Consider the following 19,947-nt stretch of genomic DNA (forward strand, 5'->3'; position numbering starts at 1 on the left):
GTCTTATATACCTCTCATGAGTCCAGGGACTAAAGGTGTGAGCTATAATTCTCTTTTAGACTGATTCACTCTAATGTATTCCATCTGCCTTTACCTCCTGAGTCCTGAAACTGAAAGTGTATGACATCACCTCCTGACCTCTATGGCTTGTGGCTAACTTTACTTTCTGAATCCTCAAGCAAGCTTTAATAAGTCATAAATAACATTGTCACCACAAAATTTGTCTTGCCACTTTAAATAATAAAACACTTCCTGCTGCTTAACTAGCAATAGAACATGTAAGTGATAAATCTGGTGACAGAGACTGAAGAACACAGTACTTCACCCTTTGCACCGTTGGAGGAAAACAACCTGACAATACAGAGTATAAGAGCCCTAAGGATGTGGAGGCTGCAGTGACCCAGCCCTACAGACCATGCATATGGCACTATACACAAATGAGATCACTGCAGCCTTCTCTGTAATTATAATCTACACACTAGTAAACACCATCAAGTACTCATAACAGACTAACATGATAAAGAAAAAAAATGTGGGAATACTTTAAAAAGAAAAAGCAAACTGACAAAAGTCCATAGGATGATGATATCAATGAGAGTTTTCTGTTACCTTTCAATTATTCAATAATGTATTATTGTAACACAGAGAAATTTCCAAATATTACAAGGCGTGCTTAGTTACTGCATTAACATTTATCCTCTCAAAGACTAGGAAAAGGTACGATGAGTAATATACACAAATAACTTTATTGTTTTTAAAGATATATACTAGTGTATCTGTGAATTAGGTGCATTGCCCATGACCAGTAGAGGAAAGGTTACAAAAGATACCTAAGAAATATGCACATAGAAATCATGGTAGGGAGAATGTCCTTTTGTAAATAACAAGTGCATTCCATACAAATGAGAGGACTTCCATAGTATTTTAAGTCTCAAGAACCTCCCATGGTATTGAGGTATAGTGAGTGACAAGGATCTTGCCAGCTTCTTTCTTGTCCACTATTCACTGAAGTCTCATTCGTTTCTCAGGGGGACCTTTGGTGCTCACAGTCTGCTGGACATTTTTTGCACTCTCCTTCTCCTCAGATTTCACGGTTTCTGGGAGAGGCTCTGCATCTTTCTTTGTCTGGTCCACTAGTCATCAAAAGCAGGTATTTAGACAAAACAAATGAAGGTGGAAGACAAATTAAACAATGCTTAGTACCAATGGTTTACTCTTTTCAATCCATGTTGAATTGCTTACAAAGTTGAATATTTAGTTGTTTCCCCAGGCAAACATTTTAAAACTCATTTATAACCCTAAAAATTCATTAACTCAAAGAAATTTATAAAGCTAGACTAGCATGTGTTATTAAAGTAAGATATCAAGTGTGAACAAGCCACAAAAACTGATTCTATGATAGCTAACATCAAGTCACTGTGGCTTCTTTGCTCTAAACTCTACTTTTAAATGCTAGTGTCACTACCACAAAAACACTAAGTGTTGGCAATTCAAGAGTTCAAAGGTTAGGGGTGACAAACTATAATGGGACGGCCTAAAAGGACAAATAACTGCAACTCATTTCACATGCCGTTGCTGTTAGGACATAACAAGCTGCTTGATTGTACTACAAGTTTACTAAGGAAAGGAGATGAACCATACCTGGGACAGGCTTTTCTCCAGACTTTTGCTAGGATTTGAAAAATAAAACAGGGGGGAAGGAGAAGGAAAAGGCAAGTTAATAATGTTTCTTCTGGGTCTTATAGTCTTAAATGACATACTTATGTAACTGCATTGTAAAATGACTTCATAAAGGACAATTACCATTCATGCACCATAAAAAAGCTTGTCATTTTCTACTGTTTATACCCTTCATTTCAGAAAGACACAAATCTAAAACCAGAAGTCAGCCATAAAAATGATATGCCAATAACAAACTGCATGCCACCCCACAAAGGCTACAATAAAGGGATAAAAGAGCCACCAAACTCTGAAGAGACTTACCTGCTTAGAGGACATGAACTATAAGAAAGCATAATGAAGCCAGGAGTGGTTTAATCCCAACGCTTGGGAGGCAGAGGCAGGTGGACCTCTGTGAGTTTGAGGCCAATCCAGTCCACAAAATGAGTTCTGTAGACAGACCCTTTGATTTTAAGTATGGCAAGCATGGAAACTAAGACAGAAAAAGATTTCTTTCCCCCAAAATTTATTTATTTTTATATGTATGGCTATTTTGCCTGCATATATGTCTGAGTACCTTGTACATGCCTGGTGTCCAAGGAAGCCAGAAGAGGAGGTCAAATCCTTTGGAACTAGAGTTACAGATGGTTGGGAGCTGTGTTAAGTGGGTGATGGGAACAAAACCTAGATCCTCTAAAAAGCAGCTGAGTCATCTCTCCTACCCAGCTGGATCAGTGGTTTATGATCACATACTGTTCTTCCAGAGGAACTAAATTTGGTTCCAGCACACACATTGGGCAGCTTACAACTGCATGGAACTCCAGCTTAAGGGGATCAGGTGCCCTCTTTTGGCTCCTGTAAGTAATGTATTCACATACACAAACCTATACACAAACACATAATTTAAAAAATAATTTTAAAAGAATGATCTTATGAAGTATATTATTAAAAATGAAACTTTAGGAGCCTGGGAGATGACTTAGCAGGTAAAGGCACTTGCCACCAAAGCCTGACCATCTATTTGATCCCTAGAACCCACATAATGGAACATTCCCACACTAAAATAAACGATTCATGCCCTCAACATGGGACAAGAATCTCCACATTAAACCTGACAAAAGTTTAAAAAGGGATTTTAAAACCAAAAGAACAAAGTCAAGCACAACTTCTTGGTAGCAGCATTTTCTTGAGTGGGCACTGTTTGCTAAAGGCAAGCAGAGGCTTGACTCGTTTAAGAGAGGCTTCTTGACTCAGCCATTAGTGGCAAAAACTGCACCAAACAATTAAATGGTGTTTATCAGCAGCTGGCAGTATGCTTCGTGGTGGTGACATGGACCTAGAAATTCCACAAAGTTGTGGTAATAAGCATGGCTCCCACCAGTACTCCATCATGAAACTACTCTCAGAAAGTGAAGGAATAAGGCGGGGCTAGCTGCTTTAATCTTAACCATGATGTTTAACAGATAAAAAGACTTGTGGCCATAAAAAGACAGATTCAGGGGGAAAGAAGAAAAACCTCTAAATAGTTTACAGTGTGTTTAAAAATATATGTAGGCTTGGGAGAGAAAAGAAAAGAATAGAGAAAGTCCTAAATAAGAAATAGAGTAGCTGTGTGTGATGACCTACGCCTTTAATCCAAACACTCCAGAGGCAGAGGCAGGCAGATCTTGGTCTACACAGTGAATTCCAGGACAACTAAAGTCACACACACACACACACACACAAAAAAAAAACCCTGTCTTTAAAAACCAAACAGTAAAAGCATAGAGTAATTTTAAAAAGACACATTTATTTGGAAAATACACACAGAATCTGGATACTGTATGCTATAGTGTTGTCTTTAAATCGTTTGATTGCTGAGAAAAGAGGGACAGCTGCTAAAAGACATTTGATTATAAATGCTGCTGGCTTAACCCAACATATATTTTGAAAACAACATGACTTCAAAAATATAAGTCTAAGGACAGGTAACTTTGGAAAAGATGTTCTGCTCTTGTTTCCACAAAAAAAAAAAAAAAAGAAAAGCTGTGGATTCCTTCCACACTAACATGGTGTGATGAAGTAAGACCCCTGAAGCAATGCCCAGATGATCCAACATCCAAAACAGCTGAAAAGATGCAGCCTCAGACTCCTACAGCCAGGATCTGGCCAGGTTTCTGGGTTTTCTCAGGATCCCCATGGTATTGACAGCACCAAAAAGCAGGAAGCAGTTTGGAGAGAAGTACTCCCAAACTCCCAAATATTATTTATAAAGGGTTGTTTTCATTTAAATGGAGTTGGTTAGAAATGGTTAATGATCATGGTCAATTTCTTTCTAAAGAAAAAAAAAAGGGGGGATTATAATATAGAAATGTATACTTTGCATTAGTAAAGATTTTGGTTAATTGATACAAATTTAAGGTCAATTTTGTTTTATGTATATTTCCACTCTTGTTTAGATATTGTGCTTATACAGCTCTTTTTAAAATGTAATGTAATGCAATGCATAATTAAGTACAAATTACAAATAGTCACCTACAATAGTCAAAACTTATAGTTATATTGGTTTGGTTTTCTAGCTATACAGAGAGATATTTCAAATGGATAGGCATTCTTCAAAGACCTACACAATACGGCATTTAAAATGGTTTATTAGGGTTCTTCATGACAGTGAGACATAACTGCTTCTGGCAACATCAATTAAAAATCAGAGAAGAAGATGGGTATCAAAGGAACTCTTTATGGAGTTTGCCTTCGACATGGTAAGACTAGCCATTTGGGCAAGAAATTGTTTTTGCCTGGACTGTTTGACCATATGCTGTATAAACTAGACATGCAGGACCCACAGGAAAGTGACTGCTGAACCTGGCAAAACAAGATAGGACAGTTCTTCCAGGTTTGCACTTCATGGAAGAGTCTACGAGACATTCTGCAGGACACAGAAGAATGACTGACAGACAGGGACAGTTTCAAATTTCCTGCTTCGCTGAGACGTATGACAGACACTCTAGGCCTGTAGGCTAAAGATGGATGTTCCAACATTACAGAACTTTGGGTGACTGTCTAGACCTCCTTCTGAGGTCTTTGATGGAGCTGAAGACAGATAGTTATGCTTACTGTTTTCCTTAGTTATGGTAAAAGGTAAGTTACACATAAAACTTTAGACTCACAAAGATAGATGATAGAACAGTTTCTTTAAATTTTGCCAAATGTTAATGGGCTAAATACTGCTAACTACAGTTCTTGCTTGATAACTGTTTAGTTATACATAATTTTACTATGTTAAAGTTAAAACCTTTTGTTTAGACAGAAAAGAGGAGACAATGGGGGGGGGGTGTTCTGTAAATGTTTCTCTTATTGGCTGATGAATAAAACACTGAATGGCCAGTAGCCAGTCAGCAAGTATAGGTGGGGATACCAGAAGAGGAAAATTCTGGGGGGAAGGATGCAGAGAGAGGAAACCAGGAAGATGCATGTAGTGGTCAAAAGGAATAACAAGCTGGAGCATTATGGATAAGCCACAGCCTCATGGCAATACATAGTTTAATAGAAATGGGTTAATAATTAAGAGAGAGCTAGTCAATAAGAAGCCTGAGCCATTGGCCAAACAGTTTATAATTATTGTAAGTCTCTGTGTGTTTATTTGGGGCTGAATGGCTGTGGGACCAGGTTAGAAAGAAATAAACAAATGACATTGCAAAAAAGAGTGTTGGGAACATTAGAAATCAAAGGCATTGTCAGGTCCTCTACTGTACAACGGTGCTTTTCTTTGATAAGGCTTTGTCATTTTCCTGTCCTGTTACTAAATTAAATGCTCCAAAACACCTTCTCCCTCGAAACTCACAGACAACTCCTTATTCTCAACCAAGGACTCTGCATGCTAAGTTAAAATATACCGACAAAACAGTGGGACACTAATACCAATCCAATATACTTCTTGACATATCTTGGCATACTTCTATAGACACACATACATATAAAGTATCTGTGCACATCTATTATCCCACAAGAAAAAGTAACCTCTTCATCCTAATGTTACACAGTCACTTTTAAAAATCTTATTAAGTTTCTGTATATCAGTGTTTTGTTTGCATGTATATCTGTTACCACATGTACGCATGGTGCCAAGCAAGGCCAGAAGAAGGCCTCAATCCCCTGGAACTAGAGTTACAAATGTCTCTGAGTCACAATGTGAGTGCTGTAGATTGAACCAAAGTCCTATAGAAGGGCAGTCAGTGGCTCTGAAGCCCTGAGCCAACTCTCCTGGCCCTGTCCTTCTGAACAAAGGTACCTTCCTTAAACCTTCTTACCTATCCATTGTACAAAAGACAAGTTTTTCTGGAATCAACCACATTCAACTGTCAATTGCACACTTACATACTCCAACTGCAAATATTGTGAACATTACATTCAACGAGACCAATCAGGGTTCCTTATTATACACTGTGCAGAAAAAAGTTTATCATAGAAAGCCTGGCATTGCTATCCTCAGAAAGGCTTTTTGCAGTGGCTGTGGTGATGTTGGGGGGTGTGTGTCTGTAATTCCAGCTACTCAGCTGAGACAGGAGGATCCCATGTTCATAGTCTATGTGTGCTGCAGTGAAAGTTCAAGGCCAGCCTGGGTGACTTAGTGAGATCCCATCACAAAAATAAAAAAAAGTTAAGAGGGCCAATAAAATGGTTAAGAGAATAAAGTAAAATGCATCTACCACCTGAGTTTGAAACCTGGGACATGCACGACAGAGGGAGAAAATCTACTCCCGCAAGTTGTCCTATAACCTCCATATCCATGTATCATGACATATGTATGCCCCCTCCCCCCGAGAACTACCATACCAATAAGTTAATGGTAATGTTTTGTTTTTGTTTTTTTTTTTTAAGAAAAAAAGTGGGGGGTACTGAGGATGTGAGGTACAGCTCCTCCAAGGCCTTGAGTTCAACTCACAACACTGAAAAAAAGTACAAAACAAAGAGGCCTACTATCAAGGTTGACCCTTGGCTGGTATATATAAACTTGAATTGTGGGAGGTTCCCACCATTCTGGACCTGACAACTGGCTCACTGTTCCTAGGCTACACAAATAACGTAGTTTATGCCAGAGATCTGCTTTCCTTCAGAGACTGTGGGATTTTGTTACGTGCTTGACAGAAGCATCAATATGTGATGAACTACCTCTATTAGATTTAGTTCTATGTTTCTAAAAAAATTTCCCAGGCAGAAATATTCATATATTGGTACATTTTTATTGTTGAGATAAAAATTCATGCTCTATAGCCAGATAAAATGAAGGGAAAAGGACAAGGAAACCTACATATAGAACACAGACCCCTCTAGACTTTATTGTCTTTTCCCCTAGGACCTACCATATAGTCTTCTTTTTTAATGCATAGCAGTGTTTTGCCTGAATGTATGTCTTTGCACTACATGCACGCCTGGTGCTTGCAGAAGCAAAAATAGGACATTGAAGCCCTTTGGAACTAGAGTTACAGACAGTTGTGACCTGCCACATGGGTGCTGAGAATTCAACCTGGATCCTCTGTAAGAGAAGCAAGTTCTCTTAACCACTGAGCCATCTCTCCAACCCTTGGCTGGATATTCTTATTATATCACATAGAAATAAATCTCTACCAAGTAAAACCACATGAGTATCTTGCTAACAAATTACCAAATATGGTAATATCAAGATTTAAATGCGTCTGGATTATTTTTTCTTTTACAACAGAAGAAGGAATTGACAGAGTAACATTGAGGGCAATAAAAATTTTGAGATTTTTGTACTGCTAGTTCTGAACCACTTGAACTGATGTCCTAGGTACCAGCACACACTGAATAATCTTTCCTAGTGAACACTGCTGACCAACTAACAGACTATGCTATGAGAAAGGTAAACAGAACAGGAATACCTTTAATCAAATGTAATCAAACAGTCTTAAGGTAAATCTAACTGGAGCTATATTCTATAGACCCCTAGCAGCTTCCAGATCAAAAATCACTGAAAAGAAATTAATCATAAAGGATCTGAACCCCCATCCTCACATTAGTACCAGTATAATATCCAGCAGTACCAAGAATTAAGACATGGGAAAAAGGCTTCAAAGACTCTAGAAGACTTCTTATACATTCGCCTGTGCTAATAGTACTATAGAAAAAAAACACACTTAGGCATCAAAAGCCTGACTGTTCAATACCATGTCTAAGTTGGAGTATACCCTGAGCTCTAAACAGCTGGGCAACTTGGATACCATCTGCTTCTCTAGGCCCAAGAAAGAAGAGTCCTAGCAGTTCCAGAGAAGTCATCTTTTCCTGCATCTACTACAAAACTAGATCTACTCGCTTCACTATTTAGCTTTTAGTCCTTGGATGGCTAAAACAAATAATGGGTTGAAAAAACAGCAATTCTTATGTATCTATTGCTACCTTTAAAAGAAAAACCTCATTGAAATGCTATGAATGGTATAGTTGGTAGAAGATACAAAAGATAAGCACTGGGGTCATATGTGTTTACTTTTAAATTAACCCCTCTGTTTTTATGTATTTATTTTAATTGCCATAACTCTGTATAAGATAAAGCTTTTCTTGTATTACGAGTCAAGGCTGTCTTTAAGTTTCTACAGTGTCTAGCCTCTCACTAGATGGCTGTTCTTACAAACAACCTGGGTTTGAGCCCCAGCACCCACATAGAGGCTCACAACCATCTGTTCAAGAAAGAGCATTCAAGGCCCTCTCCTGTTCTCCGAGGGCACCACATGCATATGTGATACACAAGCAAAACCATATACACCAAACAATTTTTGAGGGGATCCTCCAGGCTTATCTATAAACTATATAATAGATACTTTAAAAAAATTAATCTTACTTTTTTTGGTGCAAGGTTTTTGTTTGTTTTTAAGTATATTTGTATGTTTTGTTTATATGTATATCTATATACCACACATATGTATGGTACTTGCAGAGGCCAGAAGAGAGTACTGGATGTTTGTGAGCTGCCACATGGGTGCTGGGATCAATGCCGGGTCCTTTGGAAGATCAGCCAATACTCTTAACTACTGAGTCATCTCTCTAGCCTTAAGTTGATTTTGTTTCTGTTTTAAGATTTATTTTTATTTATTTACGTATATGCATGTGTAGATACCCATGGAAGTGAGAAGACAGTATCTGACCCCATGGAACTGGAGTTACAGGCAGTTATAAGCCGCCTGATGTGGGTGCTAGGAACTAAGCTTGGGTCATCTGAAAGAGCAGTAAGTCTCTTTACTCACTGAGCCGTCTCTCCATTCCTGGTACAAGTTTTAAGACTGAGTATGTACTGTATACTTACATCACAACTTGGCCTGAATGAGCGAGCTGTGTTTGCAGTGCTCAAGAATCATGTATGTCTAGTGGTTAATGTGCAGCTTAGATCTAGATGTTCCCCCCCCCCCCCAGGATATACAGCAGAGATGGTGAACTCTCAGTATAAACAATCAACACACCTTACCTCAAACAGCCCAGAGCAGTTTCCCAGCATATACCACACAGATCTAATTCATGTTTCCCCTTGTTCCACCTTTAAGAACAGTTCATGAAATTTCTCTAAGCTAGCCTTCTGATCTCATATTCTCTTCACTATCATATAACCATTACAGTAATTTCAGAGTCAGACAGGGGAAGGAGACCTGTTCTAAAGTCATTTTATGGTGTTTAAAAAAAAAAGAAAAAGAAAAAAAAAAGAATTCAATTAACTTAAAAAAACCTTCAAAATTCCTTCATAACAACAATAAACATGCCAGTGAGAGTTCACATTTCTGTAAAGGCCCAGAATACCTGACACTACCATGGCCATGTACTCCATTTCTCAGCTGCTTCACTTCAAAAGCTCATGTGGTAGAATGGCAGGTGGATCTACTGCTACACTACTTCTAAATCCTTAGGTGGCATTACAAATCTTTAACACAATTACTACCTCTGCTTCCTCTCTAGACCACGCCAAGCCCTCTACTACTTTCTACTCCTTCTGCTAAGAGTCTTTACCCACTAACCACTTAAGAGACTGCATGACTGCATATGTTATACAACAAACTGGAAATGCAGCATGTAAAATAGAAAGCATGAGTTTCATATTCTACGATTGTTACAACCTATTATGCTTTCAGCAACTTTATGGATGAGAATAATATCTAAATACAGACTTTAATGCTCATACAGACCCAATAAAAAACAGAACAATGCTGAATCCATTCCTTTTATTCATTACCTCCACTAAGTCTTTTTAAACTTTTCCTCTCAGGGGTAATTTTTCAGGGGTAATTTTTTAGCTAATAAGGAAGACCAGTATTTTCAAACCACACCTAAAAGACTTTCAAATCAAAATTTACAACACATTTTTGTTACCTGAACAAATTTGGGTGGGAATTTTTGTCTGAGGTCGACAAGTAAAGCATCCACACGCTGTCTCTGAAAAATAGAGCTTGGTTCTTCTTTCCTTTTGGCTTTAGGTTTGACTTTATCTATCAAAATATAAAATCCAAATCAACATACTGAACATACTCAAACCATTATTTTAATAACATCTTTACTATAACAATTCTTCAAATACAACACATCAAATACTAAAAGGAGTTCCTAATTCTCCTTTACGAATGATGTTAAATTCTAACATTTCAAAAGCTGACATGCCCGTCTTTTAAAGATATTTTGGTTTTAGTGTGTAACACTGATGGACAAACAGTTCTAAGTCTAACATTCTTCATAATTACCTAAATGTTATTCGATTGAAATTACTTTTGAGTATTTTAAGTGCAACTCAATGGTCCTTTTCTGTACAATCTACTAAGGACAAATACAAAAGACAGGTTTTAGTTACTATGCTCCATCAGAAAAACACTAATTAAACCAGGCAAGAGAACCAAGAGTTCAAGGCCATCCTTGGCTATATAGCAAGCTCAAGGTTGACCCGCCTAGACTACACAAGATCTGTCTCAAAAGACTGCAATTAGCCAAGGATGGTTATCCATATCTCTGTTCATCTTAGCACTTGGGAAGATAAGGCCAAGAGGATTAAGGGCTCAAGGACAGCCTTGGCTCCAGATGGAGAGATTTTCTAAAACACATTCATTTATTCATTCCCATTCTCTCTAAGAAAAAGCTAAACATTGTAACGACGGGGAGAATTAAAAAACAAGATCATGCAAGCATAAAAAAGAATATGAAAGAAATTCTGAAGTTACTAACATGTAGGATTTGCTCTGGCATGGGGAACAGAGGTAGGGGATGGATGTAGGGATTATTTCTACAGGAAGGATTCCAAGTGACCATATTCTAGACATCATAAGGAGAGTACAATTGCCCTTGGGTCAACTTTACCCCACTAAGGCACACTTTCCTACATCAAACAGTACTGCCTGCATCTAATATTAAGAATCAAAGTAACTTATGTGAAAGGCTACTACACAGTTCTGAATTCTATATAAAAGCCATTTTTTCTACACTTTAATTATTCTCAAAAAAAAGAAAGAAAATACACTGATATAGACATAATTCTGGACATAAGTTTTTGGTAGAAACGTGCCAAAAAACAAAACAAAACAAAAAAAAAAAAAAAAAAAAAAAAAAAAAACCAGCCACCGATCAGCATCTATGGGAACTAAAGAACCTAGTTCATGACAGGTACTAACATCAAAGAATGAGAAAGAGAAAGTGACCTAGGGCCAGTGTGAGTTACAATGGACAAGACACTGGCCATACAAGCCTAGAAACCTGAGTTTAATACCCAAAACACACATTAAAGGTAGCACTTATGCTAATTGGTTTTAATAAAAAAAAAAAAAAAAAACCCAGAGTCATATATAGCCATAAAAGCTGAATGAACAGAGAAGCAGAGTAGCCAATCATTAGTTCTTACCTCTACTGAATCCTCAGATCAAATGGGGGATCCTATTCCTAGGAATCCTCAGACTGAATGTTCTGAGCTCCTGTCTCCCCCAACTTATATTCCTCATTCTGCCCCAGCCATGTAACTCCTGTCTCGACCTCCCTAGTATTGGGATTAAAGGCGAGTGATCCCAAGTGCTGGGATCAAAGGTGTGACCTGTGTTTTTCTTTGAGACTGGATCAATCTAGTGTAGCCCAGGGTGGCCCTGAACTCAGAGATCCTTCTGCCTCTGTCTCCCCTAGTGCTGAGATTAAAGGTATGTGCCACTACTGCCTGGCCTCTATGGTTAACTAGTGGCTTAGCTCCACACTCTAAACTTCAGGCAAGCTTTATTTGTTAGATCACAAACAAAATATCACCACAGGTGGATGCAGCAAACCAACTCGAGAGTTGTCCTCTGACATCCACACATGTGCTGTGGCACGCAAGCTTACATGCATATCACAGATTTACACACACACACAAATGTCAAAAGACATCAAGCAAAGAACCTAATCAACGAGGGATATAACTGGGAATAAAGTGCTTGCCTAAGGCCCTGGGTTTAACCCTTAATACAATGGAGGGGTGAGGGTGCAAGAGCAGTATCTCATCCCCTGACTTTAAAGACTAGAGAGATGAATGGCTTCAAATTCCAAGACAACCCAAGAAGTAAAAAATACCTTTGCTCATTCATCACCAAGGTTTCTCCTCTTTATGTTCCAAATAATTTAAAACTGTACACCTTCTTTACAAAACGTATGGACATGTGACCTCATGGGCAAAACAACTGTTCTGATGTTACTATTACTGTACCTATGACATGAACACAGAGGCAGTAATGCCATCACATGAGAAACTAAAACCTATCTCAGTAATGTCACAAGCCCTCAAGCTGCATCTTCAGAGTATCAAACTGTCTTGGGAGGGACCAGCACTCTACTTACCTTGTTCCTCATGATCTTTAAAGTGCCACCAATACCCTTTGGAAGGATGATATCGACAGTAAGACATAGCTTCATCAAAAGCTGACTGAATACCATGCACTGCAGTAAGCTTGTAAAACAAAACAAAACCAACACATTCTAAATCTCTCATGAGGTCGACTAAAATGCCCTAAGTAAATATAAAATATTACTTATGCAAAGATAAAAACTTCCTGTTTTCAGAATCTACATTACAATTTGACTAGAGCTGTAATCACCCCCAGTATTTGCAAGAAATTAATTACACACTCACATTCCTTATATAAAATAACTAGCATTTCTGTGTTAACTATTTTCCAATATTCTTTAAATCATCTCTAGATTACTTATAAGACCTAACATAATATAAGCACTATACAGACACCTGATGCAATGTACTGTTTAGGGAATAATAAAAAGGGCAACAAAAGCATAGTACATGTGCAGTTCTTTTTCCAAGGGTTTTTATGCATAATACTAATGATATGGAGCCTGCAGCTCTTCAAAATCTGTATATTGCACTGACTTGACTCAGTATCAGTGCTCAAAATTCTCCAACAGTCAACATTTTATACCATCTTACACAAAACAGAAGAGCTGCTACTTGAGTCTCAGAGCAGAGTATCTCAATTAGAAGTCTGCTTTAATGTTCAAAGAATGTAAAAAAACAAACAAACAAACAAAGAACTCAGGTGTGCTGGCACATGGGAGATGGGGGGCAGGAGGACCAGGGATTTGAGGCCCTCTTCAGATACATGAGTCCAAGGCTACTGTCTTAAGAGAAAAAAAGGAAAGAGAAGGGGGAAGTAGAGGGGAGGAGAGGGGAAGGAGAGGTGAAGGAAGGGGAGGGAAGGAAAGGGAAGGAGTGAAGGAGGGAGAGAGGCAGCGCGGGCAGGCCTGTAGTTGTGAAGGTGGGTGAAGACACGTACCACTCTGGAGTTTATAACTGACCCCAAGTCTGGTGCCTGATAGATGACTCCAGCAATGATATAGTAATCAGCCAGTGGGATAACTAAAACAGCAAGGAAAAAAATGCTTATAAACACATCTTGGACACAAACTGTTAAAAAATGATTTTTTTTTTTTTTTTCATACAACAAACAACTAAACTCTGGCACTTAAGTATATACATGGAACTTTAAGGGAAGGTCTGGCAATTTCTCTACAAGCAAGCAGTATGGGAAAGCAGGTGGTTAACAGTTGAGTAGTTCCATGTAGTTCCATCCACAAAGCCTAAAGAGTTTACTTTCTGCCTTGCACAGAAAATATACACCAATTCTTACCCACAGCAGGGCAGGGCTTCTCAAACCCCAGGCACATCTGAATCAAGTTTAAAGAGTTCAGTGAATCTTAAGATTATTAAAATGTGAGTCTAACTAGGTCCATATATAGGTATACATAGCACATTTCCGTGTACTAAGCAATGCCAATGCTGTCAGTCAACCAAACTAAGATGTAAGACTGAAGAACATGAGAGGTTTAGAGACCAGAGTGAAGATATCTGATGCACTACACTTGCCTCTGAGTCCCAGGACTGAGCACTAAGGATATAGATAACTACTACTGAACTTGATACCATCTTGTGTCATTACTATGTCCTGAATGTTCTCAAGTAGCCTTGCTTATTAGCTACGTTTCTCTTTTTCTCTATAGAGACTCTAGACCTTTCATTCGGAAATAAGATTTGGATTCTGAATTGTAACTTCTTTGGCAAAAGATTCTCTGATATTAAAAGAATCCAAGGAAAAGGATGTTCCCCAAGTATCTTTATGTAGAGCATCTACTTGAGAGATATCTCTCAGCAATACCACCCTAGTTTCTACTTTGAATGATCTTTTCTTCAATGAGATGCTTTGCAAAATCTTGGCTTGATCCAAAGGTCTCTTGAAGTGCCAGTCATTGCTAAAGTACATGCCTTAGCTCTCTGGCTCAAAAATCAAATCTGAATACATTTACTCTTCAATGTTGTTTCTTAAGCAAATATTCATTTGGTAGTAAAACCCAGGTAAGATTTCTGGTTGAATGTGACACTTAAAGATACTCAGTGGACCCTCTATAAATTTAATAAAACTATATAGACCATGTGTTTTATAAAGTATTAACTCAAAGGCCGAGAGATGAAAGTTATTCAGGAAGCTCAAGGCCCAGTGGGAACTCAACTGTGCTCACAGAAAGAGGTGAACTATCTGACATCCAGTACTACCAGAATTTTTGATATACTTCTTAATTGCAGCTATATCTGCCTGCCCAACCAAAATGTAAACCATGAATACGGGCGGAAACTGGTTCCTACTGGGAGTCTTCAATTCTAGAGGGCAGAAAATGCCTAGATGACCAGTTTTCAAAAACAACCTTAGGCTCAGAATTTCAAATGGCTTCCTGGAATAGAAATATGTATGTATGTATGCTTGTATAGCTTCATCTTATGCTGACTAGAAGGTACATTTAGTATGGCTTCTCAGAAGATGTCGAGTCCTACAATGTCTTTTCCTGTGATTTGTCTAGTGTGTATCCTTACTAGACAGCCATAATAAGTTTTGGCCATTTGTACAATAAATGTTCAGTCTGATAAGTATACCCCTAACAAGTACTGGACATATATGTAGTTTATGGAGCCTAGAGAAATAGAACTCGATGCAAACAAACAAACAAACAAAGAGTAACATACCAGTTCCTAAATGGTATGCTAAAAATCCCTTATTTGAAAGCAAAATAAAGCACACAGGAAGTAAATGAATTGTGGTGTTTGGTACATTTTACCTTGAGCAGGGGACTGCCGCTGCTGCTTTCTAATGATGAAAAGAATGGGCTCTTGAGCATGTAAAAGGATGTATTCAATTCCAACCATCTGACTGAAATGGAGACATACAGAGATCTATGAATGATTCCTAAAACTTTGTAGGTCACTTAAATTACCAAATAAATTGCAATACCAGTGTAAAAAGAGGACAAAAATTGCTTATGGTTAATGTTAAAAGTTGGCTATTGAGTAAAACCAGCTATTTTCCCAGACATTTGGTATATAAATGAAAATGTGGATTTTAAACAAATATATCCATTTATAAAATTTATAAAAATTCATGAATTTAAATTTGGTTTAGTAAGATTATGCTTAAAACTACAATAAGTTACCTTTAACAGTTATAATTACCTCATAGCAAATGTTATTTAAAATACAGAAACTAAACTTTATAACTACTGAACCATCTCCCCAGCCTAAAACTTTTGGTTTTCCTTCCAAAGAAGTCAACTGTGATGGTCACCAATCATCACACACAGACAAAATGACAGATTACTGCAAAATCTCTAGTTGACAAAGGTGCTACCTTAAAACTTACTTCAAGTGCTCCAATGTTAGTCTCTGCATCTTGACCACTTCATTATTACACGTTCTATCATAAAAAGGGTTGCTTCTTTCTGAAAAGTAATCCAGGACACTACCACTGTTCAAAATGGGGATCCAAGAGCTGTCAACCCAAGAGATTCCCAACAGATTATCTATAGGAGAGAAATAAAAGAATTACAAACAGTAAATAACCTAATCAAAGAATATCTACTCTGTGCCGTGAATTAATGACATAGACTCTGCTCTATGTACTCTTATATTTTTGGTTGTGAGCCTAGCCTTTAACAGCTGAGCCATCTTCTCTCCACCTCAAGCCTATGTACTTTTTTTTGGGGGGGGGGGTGGAGAGCAGGGTTTGAGACAGGGTTTCTCTGTGGCTTTGGAGCCTGTCCTGGTACTAGCTCTGTAGACCAGGCTGGCCTCAAACTCACAGAGATCTGCCTGCCTCTGCCTCCTGACTCCCTGTGTACTCTTAACAGAAGAGAGAAATATGAAAAAGGAACACAGTAAAGACTACAGTAACGTTAGGGATAAGTTAATCACAGAAGCACAGGTGGGGGAACAAAGACGCTTTACAGAGGAAGTGTAAATTACTTTTCGTGAGGCAGGAATGTGTTAAAGAAGAGAGGCTCACAGTGAAGAAGGGTAAACTATTTCCCAGCAGAGAAAACTCATACAAAAAGATAAAATATACTGTTTATATATTTTAATCTTGAATAATTTGATTGGATAAAGAAGTGTTAAGATTTGAGATCTAGACAGATCTTTTTAAAGACTAGAAAGCCAAAGTTTTTAAATGGTAACAATTGATACAAAATTTTACAAACACATCCACAACCACTGTTTAAAGATCCTTCCATTGTCAGGCAAAGAATGTTAGGGAGCCTCTACAAGAAGTTAATGATGTTAACGTTAAGGGGCAAATGGTGAGTAAAATTCCCCTTTTACAGCCATAATGCTTCAGATTCAGAGTACAATTAAATCTTACTTTTTAAAAAGGCATGGTTAGATCCAAGAACAGTGATGAAGACCTTCAGGCCATAGCTCTCTGGGAGGCTAAGACAGGAGGATCAAACAATTGAGGCCAGCTTGAGTTACATATGTGATCCTGTCTCAAAACACATGGTGGATTAGTTTCCTAAAACTAATGAGTTTTATTGTGCACTGACTATGATGATGATGTCTAAGGTCCGTGCCTACTAAACACCATTAGAGTTAGTTATAAACATCATCATGCTTATATAACACTGGTTGAAAAGCTTGACCTCTTTTATACAGTTACTCTGGGCATCTCTGAACAAGTCAGATCTAACTCAAGGTGACAAAAAGTTCCATGCAAAATCAATCAAATGTAAAAAAGTTGTTACATGTAAAAAAATAAAAAAAAAAAATAATAAATTGTACTTTGTGTTCTAAAATAAAGGAGACAAAGTATGTTAACAAAAATAATACCAACTTCCCTTTCTCTATATACATATGTATGCATATATATATATACAAACATATATGTTACATACATACATACATATGGATAAAGTCATAGCCAAAATTACAAAAAGAGAAAATAATGACTTCAGAAAAAAATATCTTTTCTAATGAAAAGCAACAAAGGGGAACCATGATTAAGGTTTAAATTCTCTAGTTCGACTAACAATTTTATTTACTGTAAATCATGCATTTCTTTTAGCTATTTTAGGAAATTGACTTTTTTCCCTAAAAAATGTTTCTAATGCTTTATCATTATATCATTTACCAGGCATAATCATTTCATGCTCCTATCTATTAACTAACAATAGGTAGGTAAGATCTTTAATTACACATACACTATGTGTGTTAAATGCTTGGGACACTGTAACTCAATAAATGTTAACTGTGACAGTGGGAAAGGTGGTCTTTTCTCCTCTCTCATGGCAATTTCAATATATTGAATATGTTATTAATAATTCTCACATTGCCCCCATTAAGTTGTGAGTTTTTATTCATCAGGAAAATACTCATCAAATGCTTACAATTCATTATTGAAGGCCAAGGCAGATATGATTTACTCTATTAATCATAGGTCTTTATCAATCAGTTTAAACAACCTCATGTATTCAAGGAGATTCATCTACAAAATATTGGAAAAGTACAATCTCAGGCCTCCAAAAAAAAAAAAAAAAAGTATTTGTCCTACTTCTCTACTTCAAGATAACCTGTGGTCTCATGGTATAAATAGAACTACTACCAAATCAAGCAGATTCAACCACTTCTCACTAAAGCAGTTATCACCTTTTTCCAAGCAATCTACAATTTTCATCCATTCCAGAAAAGTCGTCCTGTTTTTTTTTTTAAACTCTACCCTTGCCTCCCTACACTATTCTCAGCAGTGAAAATGACCTAATTAATACATACATACATACACACATACATACATACGTACATACATTAAAAGAAAGACAGAGCACATGCCATCCCCATTGACAAAACTCTACAGTGGCTTTCTGTCTTACTCAGAGGAAGTAAACCTTACCCTAGCCTACACTACTTCTCTAATTTATCTTTCCACACCTTCTCACTCCACTTCTGGCTATCTCTGAATCTCTGTCATTCCTGTAAGCATCAAACACATTACAATGATGCTAACAAATCCAAATAAGTAAACTACTGAAAAGACTACATAATTAAATAAGTAAATATGTATCATAGACTAAATTTTCTCTTTTCATTTAATAACAAGACGGTGTGGTGAACAGCTGTCTGTGTAGCGCTCCGCAATCTTCAACTGAGGAACTTAGAAACCTGAAACTCTTCACAATGAAAGACAACCAGGTAAAAATGTGATTCAGATATACTGACGATCACTACTATACACAAACTAGCTGGGATCTCAGTTCACGTAAGATAGCAAAAGACATCTCAAAAACTTAAAAAAAAAAAATGAAACATGCTCACTCAAGTAACCCTAATTCATTAAACTCAACACACACACAGGTACGTGGTGAACTTGTTAGGAAGAAAAGGTTGGAAAGACAAAAGAGGGTAATTGGTGGTACATATGATCAAAATGCATTCTATGCATGTATAAAATTGTCAAGAAGAAAAACGAAGTACATACAAACTAACATGCCACCCGAGAACAAGAAGCATCTTGTTCTCAATTTACTTATTCTATGACCCAGCGAAAGTGACAATGCCGCTACAGCCTGCCAAAGATAACTACCGAATGATAAATGAAGGGTATTATAAGCTAAAAATTAAAATATTAATACGAAAATTTCGGGATTTCTGTCCGGGGACCCGTAGGATAGGATCAGTCCTTATTTTATTCCAGTTCTCTCTTCCCAAGAGCTATCCCTTCACCCCGATATAACGCCCCAGAAGTGTGGTAGAAAGGGCCAAAACCGCTCCTAACTCTTGGTTACGACTCTTCGTCAGAATACGGAAAAACTCAACAAATTTTCGTCAAATTAAAGCCTTAGGCTGTCCAGAAGCCACCCAAAAGAACTTGAGAGGCTTCACAAAAGGGTATGAAGCTGACCTCGGCGAGCTATAAAAACCCAGCAAACCATAATCTGGGGGTAGGGGAGAGAGGAACATAAATTACCTCGGATATCTACCGCCGCCATAATTCCAAAAGCGCTCGTAGAGCTTCCTTCCGGCGCACAGTAAAGGTAATGACTACTGCGACGGAAGCGGCGGTTGCGTCCGTACGGGAAGCAAGGAGGGCAAAAGTATTCTCGCGAAACGTGGACGCGGGGCGGACTGAGGGAAGATAAAGTGGAAGGAGCCTCGTCGAAATTTAACACCTGCGAGGAGAAAAAGGGCTTGGCACCTGGTGACGACCAGGAGGTGGATGAGGTGGGACCCGCAGAAGAGAGCCAGAAAGAAGGGAAGGGCGGGATCTGTAGACCGGCGGTGTGAGAGAGAGAGAGGGCAGCCTCGCAATGGATGCGAAGCTGGAGCTGGCTGAGTCTGGAGGGACAGAGCCAGACCAAAAATGTAGGCAAAGCGTCAGAGCAGAACAGTGGGGAAAGTAATTCTGTTTACAGGTAAAGAGGTTGAACAGAGCCCTACCTCATGCACACCACTGATATTCTAAAATTCTCCTCTAAACCGAGTCTAAGGGCTCT

General features: G+C 38.0%; 1 protein-coding gene across 1 annotated transcript; it reads right to left on the reverse strand.

The window, feature by feature from the left end:
* Positions 1-727: 727 nt before the first annotated feature.
* On the reverse strand, positions 728-19,557 carry Med6 (mediator complex subunit 6). Its single transcript, XM_051196253.1, has 8 exons — positions 19,422-19,557; positions 15,831-15,990; positions 15,253-15,344; positions 13,422-13,504; positions 12,475-12,583; positions 10,009-10,124; positions 1,642-1,669; positions 728-1,133 (listed from the first exon to the last, which is right to left on the reverse strand). The coding sequence occupies exons 1-8, from the start codon at positions 19,441-19,443 to the stop codon at positions 1,003-1,005; spliced, it is 741 nt and encodes a 246-aa protein (XP_051052210.1). The 5' UTR covers positions 19,444-19,557; the 3' UTR covers positions 728-1,002.
* Between the last annotated feature and the right edge of the window lie 390 nt (positions 19,558-19,947).

The sequence above is a fragment of the Phodopus roborovskii genome, unplaced genomic scaffold (genome assembly GCF_943737965.1).
Source record: "Phodopus roborovskii unplaced genomic scaffold, PHOROB, whole genome shotgun sequence".
NCBI lineage: Eukaryota > Metazoa > Chordata > Mammalia > Rodentia > Cricetidae > Phodopus > Phodopus roborovskii.